Source organism: Oncorhynchus masou, chromosome 21 (assembly GCF_036934945.1).
Source record: "Oncorhynchus masou masou isolate Uvic2021 chromosome 21, UVic_Omas_1.1, whole genome shotgun sequence".
NCBI classification, from domain to species: Eukaryota; Metazoa; Chordata; class Actinopteri; order Salmoniformes; family Salmonidae; genus Oncorhynchus; species Oncorhynchus masou.
Window position 1 is genome coordinate 33,995,637 of NC_088232.1, and position 25,176 is coordinate 34,020,812.

At 41.3% G+C, this 25,176-nt stretch overlaps 2 protein-coding genes across 5 annotated transcripts in view; one reads left to right on the forward strand and one right to left on the reverse strand.

Annotated features, from left to right (window-relative positions):
- The window catches only part of LOC135508208 (echinoderm microtubule-associated protein-like 5), a 75,132-nt gene extending 64,082 nt beyond the window's left edge, over positions 1 to 11,050 (reverse strand). Inside the window, exon 1 of the mRNA XM_064928243.1 lies at positions 10,562 to 11,050. Within this exon, the coding sequence (XP_064784315.1) occupies positions 10,562 to 10,758 (197 nt within the window). The 5' untranslated portion in view covers positions 10,759 to 11,050. The remainder of the gene's footprint in view (positions 1 to 10,561) is intronic.
- A 2,343-nt stretch (positions 11,051 to 13,393) lies between these two features.
- On the forward strand, positions 13,394 to 19,896 carry LOC135508209 (tetratricopeptide repeat protein 8-like). Of its 4 annotated transcripts, XM_064928246.1 has the most exons (14): positions 13,554 to 13,614; positions 14,187 to 14,200; positions 14,322 to 14,442; positions 14,641 to 14,704; positions 14,887 to 15,136; positions 15,269 to 15,313; positions 15,424 to 15,509; positions 15,614 to 15,701; positions 15,972 to 16,082; positions 16,323 to 16,462; positions 16,639 to 16,813; positions 17,008 to 17,130; positions 18,874 to 18,957; positions 19,061 to 19,896. In XM_064928246.1, exons 3-14 carry the CDS (start codon positions 14,358 to 14,360, stop codon positions 19,175 to 19,177), a joined length of 1,368 nt encoding a protein of 455 aa, XP_064784318.1. In that variant the 5' UTR covers positions 13,554 to 13,614; positions 14,187 to 14,200; positions 14,322 to 14,357; the 3' UTR covers positions 19,178 to 19,896. The 4 variants fall into 4 exon arrangements, with proteins under 4 accessions (XP_064784316.1, XP_064784320.1, XP_064784318.1 ...); XM_064928244.1 differs by lacking the exon at positions 14,187 to 14,200 and having other exon boundaries at positions 13,394 to 13,614; XM_064928245.1 differs by lacking the exon at positions 14,187 to 14,200 and having other exon boundaries at positions 13,596 to 13,684.
- Positions 19,897 to 25,176: the final 5,280 nt, after the last annotated feature.

Here is a 25,176-nt window from a genome sequence, read left to right on the forward strand (position 1 = left end):
TCATATCAATGCACTTTTTTTTTTACTCAAAGAGTCTTCAACTATAAGGTGCCGTTGAGCTCTCCTAGTTGTGCTGTTGAGGAGAGCAAGCAAACTTGTAGTTGTTTTGATTGGAACACAGTCCTGTATCCCTGCCTTCACACAATTACTGTTGTTGCTTACGCAATCCAAATACAGTCCATTATAAATCGCAATCTGGGTCAGGTGGCCATCATTTGAAAGGTTGCTCTATTGCCAATATGAATAGCTACATTACAAAATACGATCTTACAGTATTAGGCTTTCACATGGCAATTCAGAGAAGCAGATCGTAATTTTGGTGCTCATAGAAGAGTTATGAGTGCATTCAGATGTGTGGTCCACAGAAAATGCTCCTCACAATACAACAAAGTAGGCTCATTCTGTTCAGGATAACCCAGGGTATAACGTCATGTCATCTTGTAACTGTACATCAAACATAGTGATCATAAACATTGACCCTGTATATGACATGAGTTTTATGACATGTGAAGTGCACACTTGGATTCACAGGTGTTTGGCTTGCTTGTATGACATCAAATCGGTATTTATTATAATTATCAAAGTATCGTCTTTGAAAATACATAAAGTCCTAGGAATTTACAGAATTTCCCTCACTCAGACAACAAAAATGTTTCACAAGTTGACCAATTGATGGGGGCAACTTCTTGTTGCACGTAGCGCTCAAGTTCAGAAATCAGTCAGTCGAAACCCATACAGAGCTGTGAAGCGGAGACCCTGAGATCAGACATCGTGTATAGCATGTTACTGTACAACCGCTGTGTTCCAATTTAGGAGCTTATCAGTGTCCGAATCTGCCAATTTCAACCCGTATAAGGGCACAAGTGTAACAGGTTACAGACAACATTAGAAATGAGTGAATGCACATGGTAGATGGCCACACAGAGCAAACATAAAGTATGAATGAAGAGGAAGGTAGAGAGAAAGAGAGAGGAAGAATGAGAGCAAGACAGACAGAGAGAGAGAGAGAGAGAGAGAGAGAGAGAGCAAGTAAGAGTGAGTGATGAAGTGGAGTGGGATAGTGAGAAAGGGGTAGAATAATGGAGAGAGGAGAGCTTGCCTCTGATAAATATTGTGTGGCTGACTGAGACACAATGCTTGCCCACCCCTCCCCCATACTGCTCTGTGCTAACATGTCACTCACAGCTGATGTAATCTAATCCTGCCAACACGGTCCTTTAGATTCCTCTCCTTCACTCTGAAAGAGATACAACTCTAGTGTGTTTACCATTTCAGTGACTGCAACGGGTGCTCTGATGAACCCCGGAAAAATCCATTCCTGACTTGAAATTCCTCTCCATGCCTTGTGCTATAGTTCACCTTCTTCAATAATCACTTTAGGGGATTACACCACAAACCTTTATCTTTATCTTTGAACACATCTGCTTGTAATTCAGTTTAGCGTGTGTGTGTGTCCGTGGGAGATGTTTTTAGGTATGATTCCCTAATAATTTATAGTTGAATAAAGATATTAAGCAAGTTTAGCAAACATTTTAAATTTACTGAATTTTTGCCTACGCTTTCTCAAGTTGGAGCTAAGTTTGGGCCAACTATTTTTCTTTTAGTTCAGATAACACTGAAAAGTTGAATAAACTATACTGAAAAAATATATAAACCCAACATGCAACAATTTAAAATATTTTACTGAGTTACAGTTCATGTTAGGAAATCAGTCAATTGAAATAAATTCATTTGGCCCTTACCTATGGATTTCACATGACTGGGCAGGGGCACTGCCATGAGTGGCTCAACCATAGGCCCAACCACTGGGGAGCCAGGCCCAACCAATCAGCATGAGTTTTTCCCCACAAAAGGGCTTTATTACAGACATAAATATTTCTGTTTCATCAGCTGTCCGGGTGGCTTGGCCATGAAACATGGTACCAACACTTTACATGTGCGTTTATATTCTTGTTTGGTATAGTATCCAGCTAATGAATAAAAATGTGTTGAAACAACTAGATTTTTCTTTACAGTCTAGTTATGTTAGAGACATTATTCCCAAACTGGGGTAAGCATAATAAAAATGTGGTTCACATTTTAAAAAATATATTAAAGATATATATATATATATATATATATATACACACACATACACACACCTTAGCCAAATACATTTAAACTCCGTTTTTCACAATTCCTGACATTTAATCCTAGTAAAAATTCCCTGTCTTAGGTCAGTTAGGATTTTAAGAATGTGAAATGTCAGAATAATATTAGAGAGAAGGATTTATTTCAGCTTCTATTTTTCATCACATTTCCAGTGGGTCAGAAGTTTACAAACACTCAATTAGTAATTGGTAGCATTGCCTTTAAATTGTTTCACTTGGGTCAAACGTTTCAGGTAGCCTTCCACAAGCTTCCCACAATAAGTTGGGTGAATTTTGGCCCATTCCTCCTGACAGAGCTGGTGTAACTGAGTCAGGTTTGTAGGCCTCAATGCGCCCACAAACTTTTTCAGTACTGCCCACAAATTTTCTATAAGATTGAGTTCAGGGCTTTGTGATGGCCATTCCAATACCTTGATACCTTGACTTAACTTAACGTGTTTACGCTACACGTTCCCCAAGGGCACTCCCCAAGGGCACTCCCCAAGGGCACCCCCCAAGGGCACCCCCCAAGGGCACCCCCCCCCCCCCCCGCTCAACTCAAAAAGTGGCGCACAGAATGCAAAAATATTCTTAGAAATATTTCACCTCCACACCTTAACAAGTCCAATAGCTAAAATGAAAGATAAACACCTGTTCATCTACCCAGAGAGTCAGATTCCTAAATGTTTTACGGCGAAAACATAGCACATATGTATGTCAAACCACCACAAAGACACAGACGATATGTAGCCATTTTGTCGAACAAAAGATGCAATCACAAACGCAGGATTAAAAGAAAAATAATTCAATAACCTTTTGAAAATCTTCATCAGATGACAGTAATAGGACATGTTACACAGTACATTTATGTTTTTTTAAATAATATGCCATTTATATCCATAAATCTCCGTTTACATTGACGCCATGTTCAGAAAATGCTAAAAAATGTCCGGAGAAATTATAGATAGCTCCACCAGATAACAGCAATACACATCATAAACTTTGACTAAATATACATGTTCTACATATAGTTAGAAAGATACACTGCTTCTTAATGCAATCGCTTTGTCACATTTATTTTTAACGTTACAGAAATCGTTCACTATTCAATAATCTGAGACGGCGCTCAGACATAAGCAATATTTCTCCGCTATGTTGGAGTCAACAGAAACACAAAATTACAACATAAATATTCCCTTACCTTTGATGGTCTTCGATCAGAATGTAGTGGAAGGAGTCATACTTACCCAATACATCGTTTGGTTTCAAGTCGTGTGTCTTTGTATTAGCATATGCGACAAGTTCCAGCTGAAATGCATCCAAAATGACTTCTGGTCCCGAACAGTTACGCATCAAAACTTCAAAATTACATATTATATGTCGACTAAACTGGTCAAACTAAGTGCAGAATCAAGCCTTAGGATGTTATTAATGTACAAAACAATTTTCAATTCAACCTGAAAATCTGACTTCTTCTCATGCAAGTTGGAACAAAGGGAGCTCTGTACCCAACGCGCGCCCGAAAGCGCATGTATTTTCTCGCGACACTCACTATTTTGCCTGCCAAAGGGTCAAAGCTCGCGGGATTTGCACAATTAAATGCTCAACTGATAGAGGACATCTCGAGGAAGACATAGAAACTGTTCCCAGATCCATAGCTGGTTGGGAAGGGTGGGGGCGATGACGTCAAAGTTGCCCCAACTTTCTGGATGACAAAACTAGTTTGGGAGATTGGCTGCCCTGTGAGTTCTGCTATACTTACAGACATAATTCAAACGGTTTTAGAAGCTTTAGAGTGTTTTCTATTCAATATTAATTATTATATGCATATATTAGCAATTTTGGACAGATTTCTTTTCAGTTTACTATGGGCATGCAATTCATCCAAAGGGGGCCTTATTGTCCCGAGCCTTATTAAGCCATTTTGCCACAACTTTGGAAGTATGCTTAGTGTCATTGTCCATTTGGAAGACCCATTTGCAACCATGCTTTAACTTCCTGACTAATATCCACATAATTTTCCTACCTTACGATGCTATCTATTTTGTGAAGTGCACCAGTCCCTCCTGCAGCAAAGCACCCCCACAAAACATGATGATGCCAACCCTGTGCTTAATTTTTCCTGCTGCCACAGATATGGCTGGGACAGTGCTGGGGGAAAAGGCAAACAAAACTATACAGACAATGCCTTCATCAAACAACACTGTTTCACAATGCATCAGTGACATGGCAGGAGATGTTTTGAAACAATTACTGCTTCGCATTCAAGCCAGTTACATGCGTTACAGCTGGATGAGTCAACAGATGTGGCGGGCCTGGCACAACTCCTGGTATATGTCTGTTACATTTACGGTGGGATAATTAAGGAAGTCATCCTCTTCTGGAAACCAGGACAACAGGAGAGGATATTTTTAAAGTACTGGACAGCTTTGTGACATCAAATGGACTTTGGTGGTCAAGATGTGTTGGTATCTGTACTGATGGCACAAAAGCCATGACAGGGAGACATAGTGGAGTGGTAACGCACGTGCAAGCAGTTGCTCCGGCTGCCAAGGGAATGCCTGACAGCTTAAAAAATGTTTTGGACACAATAGTGAAAATGGTTAACTTTGTTAAAGCAAGGCCTCTGAACTGTTGTGTATTTTCTGCATTATGCATTGACATGGGCAGCGACCATGTAATGCTTTTACAACATACAGAAGTGCGCTGGTTATCAAGGGGCAAAGTATAGGCACGTTTTTTAAAATTGAAAGACGAGCTTAAAGTTTTCTTTACTGACCATCATTTTCACTTGTCTGACCGCTTCGTTGATGACGAATTTCTCACACGACTGGCCTCTGGGTGATGTTTTATCTCACCTGAATGATTTGAATCTCAGATTACAGGAACTCTCCACAACTATATTCAATGTGTGGGACAAAATTGAGGCTATTGATTAAGAAGTTGGACCTCTTTTCTGTCTGCATTAACAAGGACAACACACAGGTCTTTCCATCATTGTATGATTTCTTGTGTGCAAATTAACTCGAAGTTACGGACAATGTTAAATGTGATATAGCGAAGCACCTGAGTCAGCTGGGTACGCAATTAAGCGCACCCGAAAGTGGATGACACAAACAACTGGATTCGTTATCCCTCTCAAGCCCTGCCTCCAGTCCACTTACCGATATCTGAACAAGAGAGCCTCATCGAAATTGCAATAAGCGGTTCTGTGAAAATTTAATTTAATTTAATCAGAAGCCACTGCTAGATTTCTGGATAGGTCTGCACTCAGAGTTTCTTGCCTTGGCAAATTGCGCTGTTAAGACACTGATGCCCTTTGCAACCACATACCTATGTGAGGGTGGATTCTCGGCCCTCACTAGCATGAGAACTAAATACAGGCACAGACTGTGTGTGGAAAATGATTTAAGACTGAGACTCTCTCCAATACAACCCAACATTGCAGAGGTATGTGCATCCTTTCAAGCACATCCTTCTCATTAACCTGAGGTGAGTTATTCACAATTTTTGATGACCAAATATGTTTTTATATGTAAGATGGATAAATAAAAAGCAAGATTATTGATTATTATATTATTTGTGCCCTGGTCCTATATGAGCTCTATGTCACTTCCCACGAGCCTGGTAATGACAAAATCTAACACTCATTCTTATGTTTAATAAATGTATTGTATAGTGTGTGTGTGGCAGGCTTACAATGATGGCAACAAAAAAAACATTTGAAAGTGCGCTGACCCTGGTGCTAGAGAGGGTACGCAGCTGAAGGTTGAATGTTTGAAGGGTTACGGGACTATAAAAGGTTTGAGAACCACTGCGTTAGAGGACAGATAACACTTATCCTGGAGTGGATAGACAAGACGGTACCACAAAGTACTATGCTGGGTGCGACTCAGTGAGAGTGAACAAGGGTCACAGTCAGTCCAATGAAATGGCCTGTCATTCATGTTTGAAAACATTAGCTAGCTCTCCTCAGTCAGTCAGGCAGACTGGGAAACCGGCAGACAGAGGACGCCACAGGGCAAGATAACATCAGGAGGGTGAGCAATTAATTCATCCAGCACACAAAACACTAACAAATATAAACATACAGTAGTTACAACACAAACAAACAGAAGAACTGAATCATGTCTGAATCTGTCTGAATTAAACACACACTGACTTCAAGTAATGAAAGTTAGACTCCCTTCACCCGTCTCTCGTGGCTGTTTCTTCTGTAGAAAATGAAAACACGGCACAGTGAGGAAGGAGATGACTCCCAATGCTATTTGAGGAGTCTGCATCTTCCACATGGCTTCGTGCAATGTTAGAGAGAGCCGCCCGCCAACAGCTGCAGTTCTGTCTTCTGTGTCTGCTCGACATTGCTTCCCCTGAGCCCTCACCTCTGAGGCAACCAAAACACAGTCATCTACACACCCCATGATTGTATTAGCTCACCAAGCTAAAGTCTAAACATTAGCATGGCGAGCCAACACAAGTCTTCAGGTCTCAGACAAGTCCACTCATGGCACCGAATTACCTCCACTACACATATGCTTCTGACATGTAATATGAGATGGATCAACTCCTCTGTAGCTCAGTTGGTAGAGTATGGTGCTTGCAAATTCAGGATAGTGGGTCCAATTCCCGGGACCATCCATAAGTAAAATGTATGCATGCATGACTATAAGTAGTTTTGGATAAAAGTGTGTGCTAAATGGCATATATTGTATTATTATATTACTCCTCACGGCATTTGAACTGAAGCACTTCACACAGAAGGCAAGGCAAGGTCTGTCTCTCTGTTGACCAATGAATAATGGAGCAGCAGAACAGCTGACTAACGACACTACAGTATATAATCCTAGTCATCTCCAGGCCAACCCACACAATGACAACACTGCCACTGGAGCAGTGGACACAGGTCATTCTGTACATGGTCATTCATTGTAAGGAGCAAGCTGCCGCAATTTTTCCCCTAGAAGTGAAAGAGGCGTAATTCTAATATTATAATAAAGAATATTTCCTCAAGAGGTTGGCTGAGTTCCTCCCCATTGACGTGAATGATTGGAACGATCATAGGGATGTGGGTCTCTGTGTCCATTCAAGTTTACCTGACCCACCACCAAAAATATCTATTTGCGAATCGCAGACTAAAGTGTTTCAAACATTCCCTGAACATTCCCGGGGTGGTAGGGTAGCCTAGTGGTTCGAGCATTAAACTAGTAACCGAAAGGTTGCAAGTTCAAATCCCCGAGCTGACATGGTACGAAATCTGTCGTTCTGCCCCTGAACAGGCAGTTAACCCACTGTTCCTCGGCCGTCATTGAAAATAAGAATTTGTTCTTAACTGACTTGCCTAGTAAAATAAAGGTAAAATAAAAAAGACCTTCAAGTCCATCTATTCCCATTCATCCTGAGAGTTATGATGGGTCGCTGAGCAGTAATCATGGGTTTTAAGGGTGGAATAGTGAATGCAGAGTGGAGTTACTGTATTTCACGTTCCACTGTGACTAGAAAGAAATGCACGATATAGACAAAAGTATGTGGACACCCATTCAAATTAGTGGATTTGGCTATTTCAGCCAGACCCATTGCTGACAAGTGTATAACATCGAGCACACAGCTATGCGATCTCCATAGACAAACATTGATAGTAGAATGGCCTTACTGAAAAGCTCAGTGGCTTTCAACGTGGCACCGACATAGGATGCTACCTTTCCAACTAGTCAGTTGGTCAAATTTCTGCCTTGCTAGAGCTGCCCTGGTCAACTGTGTGCTGTTATTGTGAAGTGGAAACATCTAGGAGCAACAGCTGCTCAGCTGCATTGTGGTAGACCACACAAGCTTACAGAACAGGACCTCCGAGTTCATAAAAATTACCTGTCCTTGGTCATAACACTCACTACCAAGTTCCAAACTGCCTCTGGAAGCAACATCAGCACAAGAACTGTTCGTAGCGAGCTTCATGAAATAGGTTTCCATGACCAAGCAGCCCAGACACAAGCTTAAGATCACCATGCACAATGCCAAGGGCCGGCTGGAGTGGTGTAAAGCTCGCCACCATTGGACTCTCGAGCAGTGGAAACGTGTTCTCTGGAGTGATAAATCACGCTTCACAATCTGGCAGTCTGACGGACGAATCTGGGTTTGGCGATGCCAGGAGAATGCTACCTGCCCGAATGCATAGTGCCAACTGTAAAGTTTGATGGAGGAGGAATAATGGTCTGGGGCTGTTTTTCATGGTTCAGGCTAAGCCCCTTAGTTCCAGTGAAGGGAAATCTTAACGCTACAGTATTCAATTACATTCTAGACGATTCTGTGCTTCCATCTTTGTGGAACAGTTTGGGGAAGGCCCTTTCCTATTTTAGCACGACAATGCCGCCATGCAATAATTTGTTCTTAACTCTTGATACTCCCCATCCCGGATCCGGGAACGTAATCATCGACTGACACTAATTAGCATAACGCAACAGACATAAATATTACTAGAAAATATTCCTATTCATGAAAATCACAAGTGAAATATACTGAGACACAGCTTAGCCTTGTGTTAATCATCCTGTCGTTTCAGATTTTCAAAATATGCTTTACAGCCAAAGCTAGACAAGCATTTGTGTAAGTTTATCGATAGCCTAGCATAGCATTTTGTCCAGCTAGCAGCAGGTAACTTGGTCACGGAAATCAGAAAAGCAATCAAATTAAATCGTTTACCTTTGATGAGCTTTGGATGTTTTCACTCACGAGACTCCCAGTTAGATAGCCAATGTTAATTTTTTCCAAAAATATTATTTTGTAGGTGAAATAGCTCCATTTGTTCTTCACGTTTGGCTGAGAAATCGACCGGAAATTACGGTCACGAAAACGCCGAAAAATATTCCAAATTAGCTCCATAATATCGACAGAAACATGGCAAACGTTGTTAATAATCAATCTTCAAGGTGTTTTTCAAATATCTATTTGATAATATATCCACCGGGACAATTGGTTTTTCAGTAGGACCGATTGGAAAAATGGCTACCTCTGTATTTTACGCGAGAGTCACTCTGAGAGCCATCAGGTGACCACTTACACAATGTAGCCGCTTACGGGTATTCTTCAACATTAATGCGTAAAACTACGTCACAATGCTGTAGACACCTTGGGAAATACGTAGAAAACGTAATCTGGTTGATAGCCCATTCACTGCTCAATAGGGACGCATTGGAACGCAGAGCTTTCAAAACACGAGGCACTTCCGGATTGGATTTTTCTCAGGCTTTCGCCTGCAATATCAGTTCTGTTATACTCACAGACAATATTCTTACAGTTTTGGAAACTTTAGAGTGTTTTCTATCCTAAGCTGTCAATTATATTCATATTCTAGCATCTTGTCCAAACAAAATATCCTGTTTTCTTTGGGTACGTTATTTTTCCAAAAATGAAAATACTGCCCCCTAGTCACAACAGGTTTTCACTGACTTGCCTACTTAAATAAAGGTTTAAAAAAAAATGCACAAAGAGAGGTTCATACAGAAATGGTTTGTCGAGATTGGTGTGGAAGAACTTGACTGGCCTCCTCTGAGCCCTGACCTCAACCCCATCAAACACCTTTGGGATGAAATGGAACACCGCCTGCGAGCCAGGCCTAATCATCCAACATCAGCGCCCGACCTCGCTAATGCTCTTGTGGCTGAATGGAAGCAAGTCCCCGCAGCAATGTTCCAACATCTAGTGGAAATCCTTCCCAGAAGAGTGGAAGATGTTATAGCAGCAAAGGGGAACCAACTCCATATTAATGCCCCCTGATTTTTGAATGAGATGTTCGACGAACAGGTGTCCACATACAGCAAATAACTTACCTCAAATGCCATAAGTTATGCAAAATAAATCCAGTTTAGAATCATGAGATAAAATGTCTCACCTTCCCTATAGGAGGACCCTTTGAAGAACCCCTTTTAGTTCCAGGTAGAGCCTTTTGGGTTCCATGTAGAACCCTTTCCACAGAGGGTTCTACATAGAACCCAAAAGAGTTCTACCTGGAACCAAAAAAGGGTTCTCCTATGGGGAGAGTTGCAGAACCCTTTTAGAAACCCTTTTTCTAAGAGTGTATTATATCAGATATGATACAGTAACTGCATCTTTTCAAAACAAAATTATTACATCATTACTCCCACCCAAGCCTCTACTTTTAATGAAGTTGCTGTCCATCCAGTAGGTGCTGAAAGGCGGTTAGCTCACAAGTTGAGCTCAGTGTGATGTTTTCACAAACTATAGAATTTTGACTCGTTGAAACTGTATAGTTATATATTACAAGTCATAACCTCGATTCAATATAGACTTGTAGGCAAAGTATCTCCTCGCCAGAAATAGAAACTTGATCGGTTTGCTGTTTTTATTGATGCTACCTCCTCGTGTTTTATTTTGTATCTCGGCATATCTGTGAATGAATGAGTTCCTGCAAGTGCGATTACCTGATTATGTCATCGTTGTGGCCCAAGTAAAATTTTTGCTTGTGTTCCCGTGTGTTATACACTACTCCCACACCGGCGACGAAGTAGACAATTTCCTTGGCAGCTGTGTAGTACAGGTTGTTGCGGCACTGATGTCCCCGATACCCGTAAACCCATTCTAGTCGCAGGTGACAATTCGGAGCGGTCCTGTCAGCCATGTCCGTACTTCTTCTCTGTCTCGAGTATTTGATATTTCTTCATTCACCGAGAAGGATTTCATTCAATCCCATATCTCTTAGTTCCACTGAAAATGCATTGTATCCGGTACAAGCGGTTATAGCGGGCATTTGTGTTCCATGTGCATAATAGTCTCACTAAATATATTTTTACTTTGAGATATGCTTATCTCTAATTAAAAATAGTTAACTATTCAGTTCTTTTCATAGTAAAAAGCAAATATCTATCTCTACTTCAGCCTTTGGCTAGTTGCCCCGCTCGAGACAGGTCGAAGCTCTCGTCAAATCCTATAAGATGGAGTATTCGCGTTTATTTACAAGCACCGCCCCAAAATGTAATCTACATTTGTGATTGATCAACTATCTGTCCAATCACATCCCCGAATATCTATTTAGCGTTTGAAGGGATGTTCACGGACCAATGGCAATCATTAGACGGGGATAAACGTCAGCCCCTAAAGAATGCACTTTAACCAATGGCTCTAACCCTGGCTAACCAATGGTGTGTAGACAGTACCAGGAAGCTTTTGACAGCTGTCAATCCAAGTAGGCGCCGTTGAATATTTTACCCTTTTGCACATTTCTTTAACATTCTAACAGTAGTTCCTCTATCCATGCATAGGCTTTAACCAAAAGAAAGAAGGTCTACATTTGTGTTTAGGAGACTATAAATTATGTTGTTTAAATTATGACATTTAAAAAATGAACTGTATTACATATTCACCAATTGCATGTTTTTTTCAGATAACACATGCGTTCAGGTATGCTACTTTAACTCGCCATCCGCTCAGCTCCTACTTTTTAATAAAGTCGCTGTCCACACGCTGTCCACACGGTGGGTGCTGAAGTGAAGGTCACAGAATGTAGCGCTCTCAGAGCATTTTGTATTATTCTGTATGTAAATTCTGCCAAACTAAATGTAGTATATGTTACGTTTCGTATGGTATGGATTAATATATGTTGCGCTTCGTATGGTATGGATTAATTTGTAAGTGTCCATCGCCCATTTCGCATATGTTATGAATTACAATTCGTATTATATGTTATGAATTTGCAAAACGTACTATATGTTACGAATTCACAAAACGTACTATATGTTACGAATTCGCAAATGAATTATATGTTACGAATTCTAGCTAGGTGGCTGCAAGTTCCCGGACATTTCTGGGGGGAATGGCCCTAGCCCTCGCCCTCCGATCCAACAGGTCCCAGACGTACTCAATGGGATTGAGATCTGGGCTCTTCGCTGGCCATGGCAGAACACTGACATTCCTGTCTTGCAGGAAATCACGCACAGAACGAGCAGTATGGCTGGTGGAATTGTCATGCTGTAGGGTCATGTCAGGATGAACCTGCAGGAAGGGTACCACATGAGGGAGAATAATGTTTTCCCTGTAACGCATAGTCCTGTCTGGTCCAGCGACGGTGGGTTTGTGGCCATAGGCGACGTTGTTGCCGGTAATGTCTGGTTAGGACCTGCCATACAACAGGCCTTCAGTCTAGCCTCTCTCAGCCTATTGCGGACAGTCTGAGCACTGATGGGGGGGATTGTGCATTCCTGGTGTAACTTGGGCAGTTATTATTGCCATCCTGTACCTGTCCCGCATGTGTGATGTTAGGATGTACCGATCCTGTGCAGGTGTTGTTACACGTGGTCTGCCACTGCGAGGACGATCAGCTGTCCATCCTGTCTACCTGTAGTGCTGTCTTAGGCGTCTCACAGTAAGGACATTGCAATTTATTGCCCTGGCCAAATCTGCAGTCCTCATGCCTCCTCGCAGCATGTCTAAGACACGTTCACGCAGATGAGCAGGGACCTTGGGCATCTTTCTTTTGGTGTTTTTCAGAGTCAGTGGAAAGGCCTCCTTAGTGTCCTACGTTTTCATAACTGTGATTTTCATTGTCTACTATCTGTAAGCTGTTAGTGTCTTAACGACCGTTCCACAGGTGTATGTTCATTAATTGTTGATGGTTCATTGAACAAGCATGGGAAACAAACAGTGTTTAAACCCTTTACAATGAAGATCTGTAAAGTTATTTGGATTTTTACGAATTATCTTTGAAAGACTGGGTCCTGAAAAAGGGCCGTTTCTTTTTTTGCTGAGTTTAGTTACAAAGTAGCTAAAAAGTAGTAAGTAGTTGAAAAGTTGCTAATTAGCTAAAAATTATAAAGTTGTCCATGATGAGATTTGAACTCACAACCTTCTGTTATACGTCCACCCATCCACCCACCCTGCCTTAAGTAACCATCTGTCTTTTATAACCATACCAAACGTAACATATCATAGCAGTTAAAGCATCCCAGATATACGTTTACTATGTTACATCTAGTCTATGAGACCAAGCTGAGTGCATACCCTTTGAAAACAAAGACAGGCAGTACACAAAAGTAATTGAATTAACGCACTGATCTTGCTTCACATCAAATAATAATATTGTTCTCACGGTAAATGCCAAAGAAATCAATGCAGCATTGGGTGATTGCCCCGGGTGGGCAGAGTTCGCATTGTAGAATGGATGGAATGGCAATAAAAATTGCACACGCCCGCCCGGCGTGCCGAGGGGGCTCAATCAAGTGCACCTACAAGAGGACCTCCCCTATCCTCTGTTGCGGCGAGTGACAGGACGCTTGCTGCTCAAGCAACAAGCTTAGCGTTGGTAGCTAAGCTCTAAAAACGTACCTACCTCTTAAATTATTTTAGCACCACTGACAAAGAAGACGAAATGGAGGTGCCGATGGATCCCTTGTTTCTTGCATGGAGCTACTTTAGAAGACGGAAGTTCCAACCATGTTCTGATATTTGTTCGAAGATATTAGAGGACAGTCCATACGACCAGGTTAGAAATAGCTAAACTAGTATTTTAGCTCTGCTAGCCAGCTCCAGGCATGAATCCAATTTAGCTGATGGTAAGATCTATCAGTAGCATGCTTGCAAAGTATTCTTTGACATTTTCTGTATCATTGCCTATTCATCGTTACTGTATTTGCCAGAGATACTCTGCCGTTGCTTGCTAGCTATCTGTTGTTTTGTTAGCACATTGTTAGCTAGCTAGCTATTGGTGACTTAAAAAACAAGAACTTGTTAGCTAGAGGGCTATCATCATATCTGGCAATTTTTGACCTTATTGTGACCCACTTTCGATTTTCACTATCACTATTTAATCTCACTTTTAGTTAATCTAGCTTCTCTTAACTCAAATTGTCTTGAAATGTGCTTGCTATAGCCTAGCATAATTTTTGCATCAAATCTGTCTTCACCTCTTATCTCATCATTTCACACACTGCTCTCTTAAAAGGAACCTGACTCCGCATCACATATTTCTGAGGTAACCTCTTCCTGCTGTGCTCCTTTTATTCTGTGTCTCTTTACATGCTGCATCTAAACCTGGCATGTTTGGACATGTTGAAGTACAAATAGAACGGGTAGAGAAATTAATTAAATATCACAGTAGCACATCGGTGTTGGAGTTCCCTACCTTGTAACATCAAAGTAAACAATTTTCACATTGTAAAATCAAATCTACTACCTTTGCTCTTTGGGCAGGCTGCATGGAGTCTGAAGACCCGTGCTCTGACAGAGATGGTGTACATCGATGAGGTGGAGGTGGACCAGGAGGGGATCGCTGAGATGATGCTGGATGAAAGCTCCATTGCCCAGGTTGCTCGTAAGTCTGAACTCTAAACTTTCCCAGAGGGACACGAGTTCTTCCTGGGCAGGAAAAACTCCTGACTATGACTAGTCATCTGCAGAACAGCCTACGAAAGTCAATATCAATAATATATTACTGTTCTGAATCTGTTCTGGTAAAATCTTTCCAAAATGTTCCCAGCTCTGAGTGTACTGTAATGAAGCTGTCTTTCAGGCCCTGGGACATCACTGAGGCGTCCTGAAACAAGCCATGGAGGTGGACCTACTCCAGCTATCAGGTATGTGACCTTTTCTATTCACAACTATCTTGTATATGTTAGGTAAGTATTCCAAGCATTTCCCCTACTGGAATTGTGTTATTAGTGTAACAATATTTCTGCCAATGAGTCGTGAGGAGCATTATGTACCCTGGAAAAGCATCAGGTTAGTTCTGAAATTAGCTTTTTTGTCCTGAATCTAGGCCCATTACCCAATCGGGACGACCAATCACAGGGTTTGTGAGGCCCAGTACCCAGTCTGGCAGACCAGGGACAATGGAACAGGCCATTAAGACCCCGCGCACAGCACACACTGCCCGCCCTGTCACTGGTGCATCTGGGAGATTTGTCCGGCTGGGAACAGCCTCCATGTTAACCAATCCTGAGGGGCCATTTATAAATTTGTCAAGACTCAACTTGGCTAAATATGCCCAGAAGCCCAATTTATCCAAGGTATGACTGATTTAACTAATGTACTGTAAGTTAAGGAACAATGTCTCTCAAAACATACGTGTCGTAAATGTATTTATTGTGGTTATTCGCCTTCAATACGTGTTATGACTGTTCTGTTTTTTCTGCCCCCAGACCTTGTTTGAGTACATCTTCCATCATGAAAATGATGTAAAAAATGTGAGTTATAAATACAGATATACAGTATGTCTTTGGCTTTTCATGCAGTTTTTGTTTGTAAGTTTCCGTCTAAAACGATTTGTACCTACCCTGTCATGTTTTGTGAACAGGCTTTAGACCTGGCTGCTCTGGCCACTGAGAATGCTCAGTTTAAAGACTGGTGGTGGAAAGTCCAGCTGGGGAAGTGCTACTACAGGTAAAGCTTTAGCTGATTACTTAGATCTCAAACAACTGTTAGTATACAATGCATACTATACTACCACTACAGCTCTACTACATTGGAACTGTTTGTATTAACAGACTTGGTTTACACCGGGAATCAGAAAAACAGTTCCGATCTGCTCTCAATCATCAGGAGGTGGTAGACACATACCTCTATCTGGCCAAGGTAACAACATACAACAACATACAACTTATGACTTACAAACACTCTTAACACTGTAAATATTGTGTAACTACACTGTATACAGTATAGATTAACCCTCACACAAGGCTTCTCTGTAGCAGATAAAACCTGGTCGTGTGTCACTCAATGACAAGTTGTTTCTATTTGTTCAAATAGGTTTATGTTTTTTTTAAATCAACCTACTGACCTATTTATCTTCATTAGTATACAAATGACAAAAATACTTATTGTTCTGTTATGCCACTAAAACAGGTGTATCAGCGGCTTGATCAACCTATAACTGCACTGAACCTCTTCAAGCAAGGTCTGGACCACTTCCCTGGGGAGGTCACTCTCTTAACAGGAATTGCTCGCATTCACGAGGCACGTAACAATTTCTTTGTTGTTTGTTTGCAAAGCATTCTCTTGCTTAAAGAAACCACAGGTTGAAATCATCATGTCAAATGTGTAACCTGAAACGAGCAGCTGATTGCCTAGGAATTTAGAGCCTAATTGTTTTGTAGCTCTAGTAGCTATTGAATTACTCTACTGTAAAATGAGAGAAGAGATGCAGATTGATCAGGAGGTCCAAAATCAGTCTTCATAGTCATGTGTCTCTCACAGGAGATGAATAACATCACCTCAGCCACAGAGTACTACAAAGATGTCCTGAAGCAGGACAACACTCACGTTGAGGCTATCGCCTGCATAGGCAGCAATCACTTCTACACGGACCAGCCTGAGATCGCCTTGCGCTTTTACCGGTTAGTCACACACGGCAAACACACACCACCCCCTTCAAATCCCTCATCTAACTCTGATTAGTATGTATATGCCTGTGTGTGTGATTTAATAATTTTGACATTTCATTGGATACACATGCCTTGCATGGTTACATTATTTTAAGTTGTCTTTTCCCTCTAACCGTCCTTCCCTGTAGACGGCTGCTGCAGATGGGGGTATATAATTGCCAGCTGTACAACAACCTGGGATTGTGCTGCTTTTATGCCCAGCAGTATGATATGACCCTGTCCTCCTTCGAGAGGGCTCTGGCCCTGGTGGCCAATGATGAGGAGCAGGCTGACGTCTGGTACAACATTGGACACGTGGCCGTGGTGGGTTAGTGTTAACTTAGCACACACAGATGTTAGTTATTGCATCAAGTTACTCTACAGCACCGTCTTCTGTATGCTAACTGGTTTCTCTTGGACAGGATCCACATCTGGCTGAGTGCTTTGAACAAATAGCATGCTATCACTTATTCTTTGCATTTCTGTTTGTTACTTGCATCTTATGTTTCTCCCCACAGGGAATAGGAGACCTGACTCTGGCATTCCAGTGTTTTAAACTGGCCTTGGCCTTCAACAACGACCATGCTGAGGCCTATAATAACCTGGCCGTGCTGGAGCTACGCAAGGGACACATTGAGCAGGTGAATGAACTGGTGTGTCTAGGTCTTCAAATAAACTGCTCAAAAAAATAAAGGGAACACTAAAATAACACGTCCTAGATCTGAATGAATGAAATATTCTTATTAAATACTGTTTTCTTTAAAAGTGTGCTGACAACAAAATCACACAAATTATCAATGGAAATCAAATTTATCAACCCATGGAGGTCTGGATTTGGAGTCACACTCAAAATTAAAGTGGAAAACCACACTACAGGCTGATCCAACTTTGATGTAATGTCCTTAAAACAAGTCAAAATGAGGCTCAGTAGTGTGTGGCCTCCACGTGCCTGTATGACCTCCCTACAACGCCTGGGCATGCTCCTGATGAGGTGGCGGATGGTCTCCTGAGGGATCTCCTCCCAGACCTGGACTAAAGCATCCGCCAACTCCTGGACAGTCTGTGGTGCAACGTGGCGTTGGTGGATGGAGCGAGACATGATGTCCCAGATGTGCTCAATTGGATTCAGGTCTGGGGAACGGGCGGGCCAGTCCATAGCATCAATGCCTTCCTCTTGCAGGAACTGCTGACACACTCCAGCCACATAAGGTCTAGCATTGTCTTGCATTAGGAGGAACCCAGGGCCAACCACACCAGCATATGATCACAAGGGGTCTGAGGATCTCATCTCGGTACCAAATGGCAGTCAGGCTACCTCTGGCGAGCACATGGAGGGCTGTGCGGCCCCCCAAAGAAATGCCACCCCACACCATGACTGACCCACCGCCAAACCGGTCATGCTGGAGGATGTTGCAGGCAGCAGAACGTTCTCCACAGCGTCTCCAGACTCTGTCACGTGCTCAGTGTGAACCTGCTTTCATCTGTGAAGAGCACAGGGCGCCAGTGGCGAATTGGCCAATCTTGGTGTTCTCTGGCAAATGCCAAACGTCCTGCACGGTGTTGGGCTGTAAGCACAACCCCCACCTGTGGACGTCGGGCCCTCATACTACCCTCATGGAGTCTGTTTCTGACTGTTTGAGCAGACACATGCACATTTGTGGCCTGCTGGAGGTAATTTTGCAGTTTTGCTCCTCCTTGCACAAAGGCGGAGGTAGCGGTCCTGCTGCTGGGTTGTTGCCCTCCTACGGCCTCCTCCACGTCTCCTGATATACTAGCCTGTCTCCTGGTAGCGCCTCCATGCTCTGGACACTACACTGACAGACACAGCAAACCTTCTTGCCACAGCTCGCATTGATGTGCTATCCTGGATGAGCTGTACTACCTGAACCACTTGTGTGGGTTGTAGACTCAGTCACATACTACCACTAGAGTGACAGCACCGCCAGCATTCAAAAGTGACCAAAACATCAGCCAGGAAGCATAGGAACTGAGAAGTGGTCTGTGGTCACCACCTGCAGAACCACTCCTTTATTGGGGATGTCTTGCTAATTGCCTATTATTTCCACCTGTTATCTATTCCATTTGCACAACAGCATGTGAAATGTATTGTCAATCAGTGTTGCTTCCTAAGTGGACAGTTTGATTTCGCAGAAGTGTAATTGACTTGGAGTTACATTGTTGTTTAAGTGTTCCCTCTATTCCAACTGAAATAAACATCTTCTAGGCTTGCTCTTCTGAAGTATTATGCCCAGTGGTTCTTTTCCATATGATACAACACATTATTTAAAGTCTTTTAGTGTACTGCTTATGATGTTTTTGGTATTGAGTCTAATTCAGAATGGTTGTTTTTGTTTCGATGTCCTCTTTTCTCTTCTTTTTCACAGTCCAAAGCTTTCCTCCAGACTGCTGCATCAATTGCCCCTCACATGTATGAGCCACACTTTAACTACTCCACTCTGTCAGACAAGGTAACTCGACACTTCATCTGCACTTTTATTTCAGTTTCAATAAAAACACATTGCTATGCCTGATTATATGAATTGATATGCTGTTGTTTTCTGCTGTGTCCAGATTGGAGATCTGCAGAGTAGTTACACGGCAGCCCAGAGGTCAGAGGATGCCTTCCCTGAGCATGTAGATACCCAGCAGGTCCTGAAACACCTGCGCCAGCACTTTGCTGTGCTGTGACCTACTGACCGACACACCTGACTTGACAGTCCAAACTTCCTGTATGACAACTTACTTAGTTGTCGCAGAGTGCTGCTATTGAACAACAGTGACTGGCCTCATGTTCTGGTTAGACATCATCACAATCTACAGAAAAACATTCTGCTGTTAGATGATGGTGACAATACACAGCCTAAATGATACAAAGTGCAATTTGGCTTGGGCAACTCACTGCACAGACATTATTATAAAACAGTTATTTAAAACTGCCTGGCCCAATGCAGGTCTTATTAGTTGTATTTTATTTCCATCCAAGATTGGTTTTGGCATTCGTTTGTCTCATCAACTGTTGGTTCACATACATGTGTAATAGTATTTAAGGTACTTTTAAGCACCGATAGTGAATGTACATAATAAAGTATGAACATGGAAGAAAAACATATTTACTATAGTACATATATTTATACTGCTATCTTTTTAGTGTATTCAGATGTAAATCTGGGATGTATTTTGGTATTAACATTACTCTTGTCATAATTTGTAGTCTGTCTTGTTTGTAAGGAGTAAACTATAAACTTTTTTTTTTAAAGATGCAGAACTAATTAAGTTGTTTAACTTTACAGTATGACAATTTTATCAGAAAATGTTACGTACAACTTAAAAGTTACATTTGATTCCAATGCTTATTATTTTGAATGTATGCATTTACTTATTGAAATAATGGCAATTTTATAGTAATTTCTAAGCTTTCCTTGATTTTATTTCACATATCCATTTCAATGGATGCATACACAGCATCATTCCAGGACTCCATGGGATTTATTTTGGAATGGCTGGCCACACAGTCCTCCATTCCATAGTGGTCATTGGGCTGTCTCATGCCAGTACCTTTCAACCAAATTAAATGTTACTTAGTTGACATTCTGGTCTTATCCTGAATGATAATGGTACAGTGGAAACATTTAACCAAGTACCGCTTGACATGTTGGTCTTAACAAATACATAGAAGATCATGCATGATTATACCTGTGTCCAGTCCATTGACTTGTGCAGCTCTTACCTCTGAGTCAGCTCAGTCCCGTTAACCCATGTCCAGGTCCCCTCTGTATCCTCTTCCTCCTTCAGTCCTATCCGTAACCCTTTCATGTGCATGGGTTCGGCGTTAAACTGCACTTTGTGTATCATCTTACTTATGAACGCCTGAGCAAACAAACACAACCCAGGAAAGAAGCTGAATGAATCATTGATAACTATGGCGTTTGGACAATCTATCTCTTGTACGGTGCTCTCAAACCATTACAATGTAGAGGAGAGTGGGGTCAATTACAGCGTTCTACAAAGACTCATTGCATAGAACTTATGAAAATGATAGAAAGTTATTCTATGCTGACCTGTTATGTACAGTTGAAAGATCATCAAAGAGCCAGTCATGAAGCACATAATTGCCCAATAAGTCACTGCATTTAGAGGATAAACTGAAAAAAGTGAATAACCATGAATTGGCAGTACCAGTCACAGGTTTGGACATACCTACTCATTCAAGGGGTTCTTTATTTTTGTACTACTTTGTACAAACTATTATTCTATTATTGTAGAATAATAGTGAAGACATAAACTATGAAATAACACATGGAATTATGTAGAAACAAAAAAAAGTGTTAAACAAATCAAAATATATTTTTGAGATTCTTCAAAGTAGCCACCCTTTGACTTGATGACAGGTTTGCACACTTGGCATTCTCTCAACCAGCTTCATGAGGTAGTCACCTTGAATGCATTTCAATTAAATGGCGTGCCTTGTTAAAAGTTAATTTGTGGAATTTCTTTCCTTCTTAATTAACGCAATTGAGCCAATCAGTTGTGTTGTGACAAGGAAGGGGTGGTATAAAGAAGAGAGCCCTATTTGGTAAAAGACCAAGTCCATATTATGGCAATAACAGCTCAAATAAGCAAAGAGAAACAATATTCCATCATTTACTTTAAGACATGAAGGTCAGTAAATCCGGACAATTTTAAGAAAGTTTCTTCAAGTGCCGTTCCAAAAAACATCAAGCACTATGATGAAACTGGCTCTAATGAGGACCGCCACAGGAAAGGAAGACCCAGAGTTACCTCTGCTATATTGAATAAGTTCATTAAGGTTACCAGCCTCAGATATCGGCAATTAACTGCACCTCAGATTGCACCTCACAGATTTCAAGTAACAGACACATCTCAACATCAACTGTTCAGAGGAGACTGCGTGAATCATGCCTTCATGGTCGAATGCTGCAAATAAACCACTACTAAAGGACACCAATAATAAGAAGAGACTTGCATGGGCCAAGAAACATGAGCAGTGGACATTAGACTGGTGGAAATATGTCATTTGATCTGATTTTTGGTTCTAACCGCCATGTCTTTGTGAGAGGAGGAGGTGGTTCCTACCATGAAGCATGGAGGAGGAGGTGTGATGGTGCTTTGCTGGTGACACTGTCAGTGATTTATTTAGAATTCAAGGCACACTTAACCAGCATGGCTACCACAGCATTCTACAGTGATATGCCATTCCATCTGGTTTGCGCTTAGTGAGACTATTATTTGTTTTCAACAGGACAATGACCCAAAACACACTTCTAGGTTGTGTAAGGGCTATTTGACAAAGAAGGAGAGTGATGGAGTGCTGCATCAGATGACCTGGCCTCCACAATCACTTGACCACAAACCAATTGAGATGGTTTGGGATGAGTTGGACTGCAGAGTGAAGGAAAAGCAGCCAACAAGTGCTCAGCATATGTGGGAACTCCTTCAAGACTGTTGAAAAAGCATTGCAGGTGACTACCTCATGTTGCTGGTTGAGAGAATGCAAAGCTGTCATCAAGGCAAAGGGTGGCTACTTTGAAGAATCTCAAATATATTTTGATTTGTTTAACACTTTTTTTGTTTACTACACGATTCCATTTGTCAAGAAAATCCATTGAATAAGTAGGTGTATCCAAACTGTTGACTGGTACTGTACTTTTGGTAGAAACATTTTCATTTACAATGTAGTGGCTTTGCACCGACCACCACTGAGACACAGAGAGAGAGAGAGAGAGAGAGAGAGAGAGAGATGCAGAAACAAGCTGTTGAACTTGGTTGGTTAAATTATGAATAATGCCAGTTTGGAACTGTACTCCCTTCTACAATGCACAAAATATGACAATAAACATCACACTTCCAGATACAGCAACACTTCAACCCGTCAACCTCTCTCTCACGCTCACCTTGTCCTTCACCTCAGTTTCAAATGATGGCCCATGCCTTACCTGGTTCTCCCAGCTATCTACCAGAATCAGGTCAGCTCCATGATTTAAACAGTCTTTTCTCGCCTCTCCCCAGCTTCTAGGCTCAATGGTGACAGAAATTGCAAAGTAGTAACACATTGAGTTTAGCAGATCACATCTCGGAAAACATAGGCCAGAGCTTTCCTCTGTGAAGACAATGTTTGTTTGTTTACTAGTCAATAGATCAAATCCTAATTAGGGTGTCTCACTAAAGTTATCTCACCAAGTGAAGATATTTGTGACTGCAGTTGTGTCTTCTCCTTGCGAAGGCTCTTAATCTGCTTCTGAAAGTTCTCGTTGCTGGTTGTCTGTTGCCTGAATTCTATCTCTTATTGGTGAAGGCTATTGAGCACTCTGTGTAACTTTCTCTGGGCCTACTCTTTAGAATGAATCACATTTTGTGCACTGGCCATTTCCATTTTGAAGTAGTCCATTTTCTTCTTCTACTACTTTGGTGAGTTGGCAAACAAACTGAAAGGGTGCACACTGCCACCTAGATGATAGACGAATTTGGAGGGGCTTTCATGTGGATTTTTCCAGTCATATTTGGTAGATACCACCTTTCTACTTGGTTATGAATGCAGTAGATACTACCCTCCTACTTGGTTATGAACACAGTAGATACTACCTTCCTACTTGGTTATGAACGCAGCATACATTTAGTGGAAGGATGCATTCATAACTGAGTGGAAAGGTGGTATTTATCACATAAATTAAAGTATATTTAATTTCTTACCAGTACTGGACACCCAAGTGCATGCACGCATTTTTTTTATACTACAGAAAATACCGGGTAGCCTACTCTGTTGACAATAACAAACAGATCAATAAAAATGATGTTGTCTGATCAAAGTATAATTGGCCTACGAAAAGTGGAGACACAAAATGAAGTCCATCAAACCTGGAAGAGGAAATTATTATTGTGGCATTTACCCAATGACAAAGACAGTGAACACACTCACCGGGGATATGGCCGAAGTTCTCCGCTGGTGCCCATACTGTTCCCTCAATTAAGTTAATAATTTTGAAAACTAAAAGACAGATTGGAATCTTTTCATTGTCATCTCTTAGTCTTTTCATTGTAACATTTTAGCCATTTGCTTTCCAAACAGTTGTGTTTTTAAATTCTGCAATATGCCTGGCTGGGTCTCTTTGCTTTTCACTGACAGTCGCAACTCAACAATCATCTATTATTTGGTATTTGCAGCTCGCATAGCCCACAGCCCTTCCGACTGTGGGCTATGCGATTTAAAAAAAATCCTGGTTTTGTTTTGTGTATGAAGCTAATGATCCTCTGTGGCCAAATCATGCTTTATGGTTCAGTAGCCTATTTTCAATGGTTTTATTTATTATCTATAGACAGGAGTAAGCCAATTAGGCTATATACTTTTGGCAATTTAATTACATTTACTTTTGGGAAAGCTTCCCTTAGCCTTATGGACACGCCACCTATGCCTTTTAATGTGGCATAAACACAACCAGTCAATATGTTTTTATCTGATTGTCAAACAATCACTTAAAAACTTCTTAGGGCTGCAATCCCGTTAACGGGATGACATGACAACAGCTTGTGAAAGTGCAGAGCGCAAAATTCAAACAACAGAAATGTCATAATTAAAATTCCTCAAGAATACATATGTTTTATACCATTTTAAAGGTAATCTTGTTGTTAATCCCACCAAAGTGTCAGGTTTCAAATAGGCATTACAGAGAAAGCACCACAAACGATTATGTTAGGTCACCGCCAAGTCACAGAAAGATTCAGCCATTTTTCCAGCCAAAGAGAGGAGTCACAAAAAGCACAAATAGAGATAAAATTAATCACTAACCTTTGATGATCTTTATCAGATGACACTCATAGGACTTCATGTTACACAATACATATATGTTTTGTTCGATAAAGTGCATATTTAAAAGATCTCAGTATACATTGGCGCGTTATGTTCACTAGTTCCAAAAACATCCGGTAATATTGCAGAGAGCCACATCATTTTATAGAAATACTCATTATAAATGTCGATGAAAATACAGTTGTTAGACATGGAAATATAGATACACTTCTCCTTAATGCAACCGCTGTGTCTGATTTAAAAAAAACTTTACGGAAAAAGCAAACCATGCAATAACCTGAGTACAGCTTTCAGACAACAAAGCAGCCAAAAAGATATCTGCCATATTGGGTAGTCAACAGAAGTCAGAAATAGCATTATAAATATTCACTTACCTTTGATGATCTTCATCAGAATGCACTCCCAGGAATCCCAGTTCCACATTAAATGTTTGATTTAGTTCGATAATGTCTATCATTTATGTCCAAAGAGCTACTTTTGTTAGCACGTTTGGTAAACAAATCCAAAGTCATGAAGCGCGTTCCCTAGTTATGAGCCCCCACTTCAAAGTAGAATCCTCTAAACAAGTTTCTAAAGATGGTTGACATCCAGTGGAAGCCTTAGGAAGTGCAACATAACCAATATCCCACTGTGTATTTAATAGGGGCTGGGTTGAAAATCGACCAACCTCAGATTTCCTACTTCCTGTTTGGATTTCTTCTCAGGTTTTTGCCTGCCATATGAGTTCTGTTATACTCACAGACATCATTCAAACAGTTTTAGAAACTTCAGTGTTTTCTGGGACTGAGGAGCAGGCTGTTTACTCTGGGCACCTTTCATCCAAGCTACTCAATACTGTCCCTGCAGCCATAAGAAGTTTTAACAA

Excerpts from the sequence above, each read along its gene's own strand:
- LOC135508209 (XM_064928244.1), top strand. The coding sequence starts at position 13,501 with ATGGAGGTGCCGATGGATCCCTTGTTTCTTGCATGGAGCTACTTTAGA. Across the intron at positions 14,443-14,640 it reads CTCCATTGCCCAGGTTGCTC|GCCCTGGGACATCACTGAGG; the intron begins GTAAGTCTGAAC and ends GCTGTCTTTCAG. Across the intron at positions 15,510-15,613 it reads CTGGGGAAGTGCTACTACAG|ACTTGGTTTACACCGGGAAT; the intron begins GTAAAGCTTTAG and ends TTGTATTAACAG.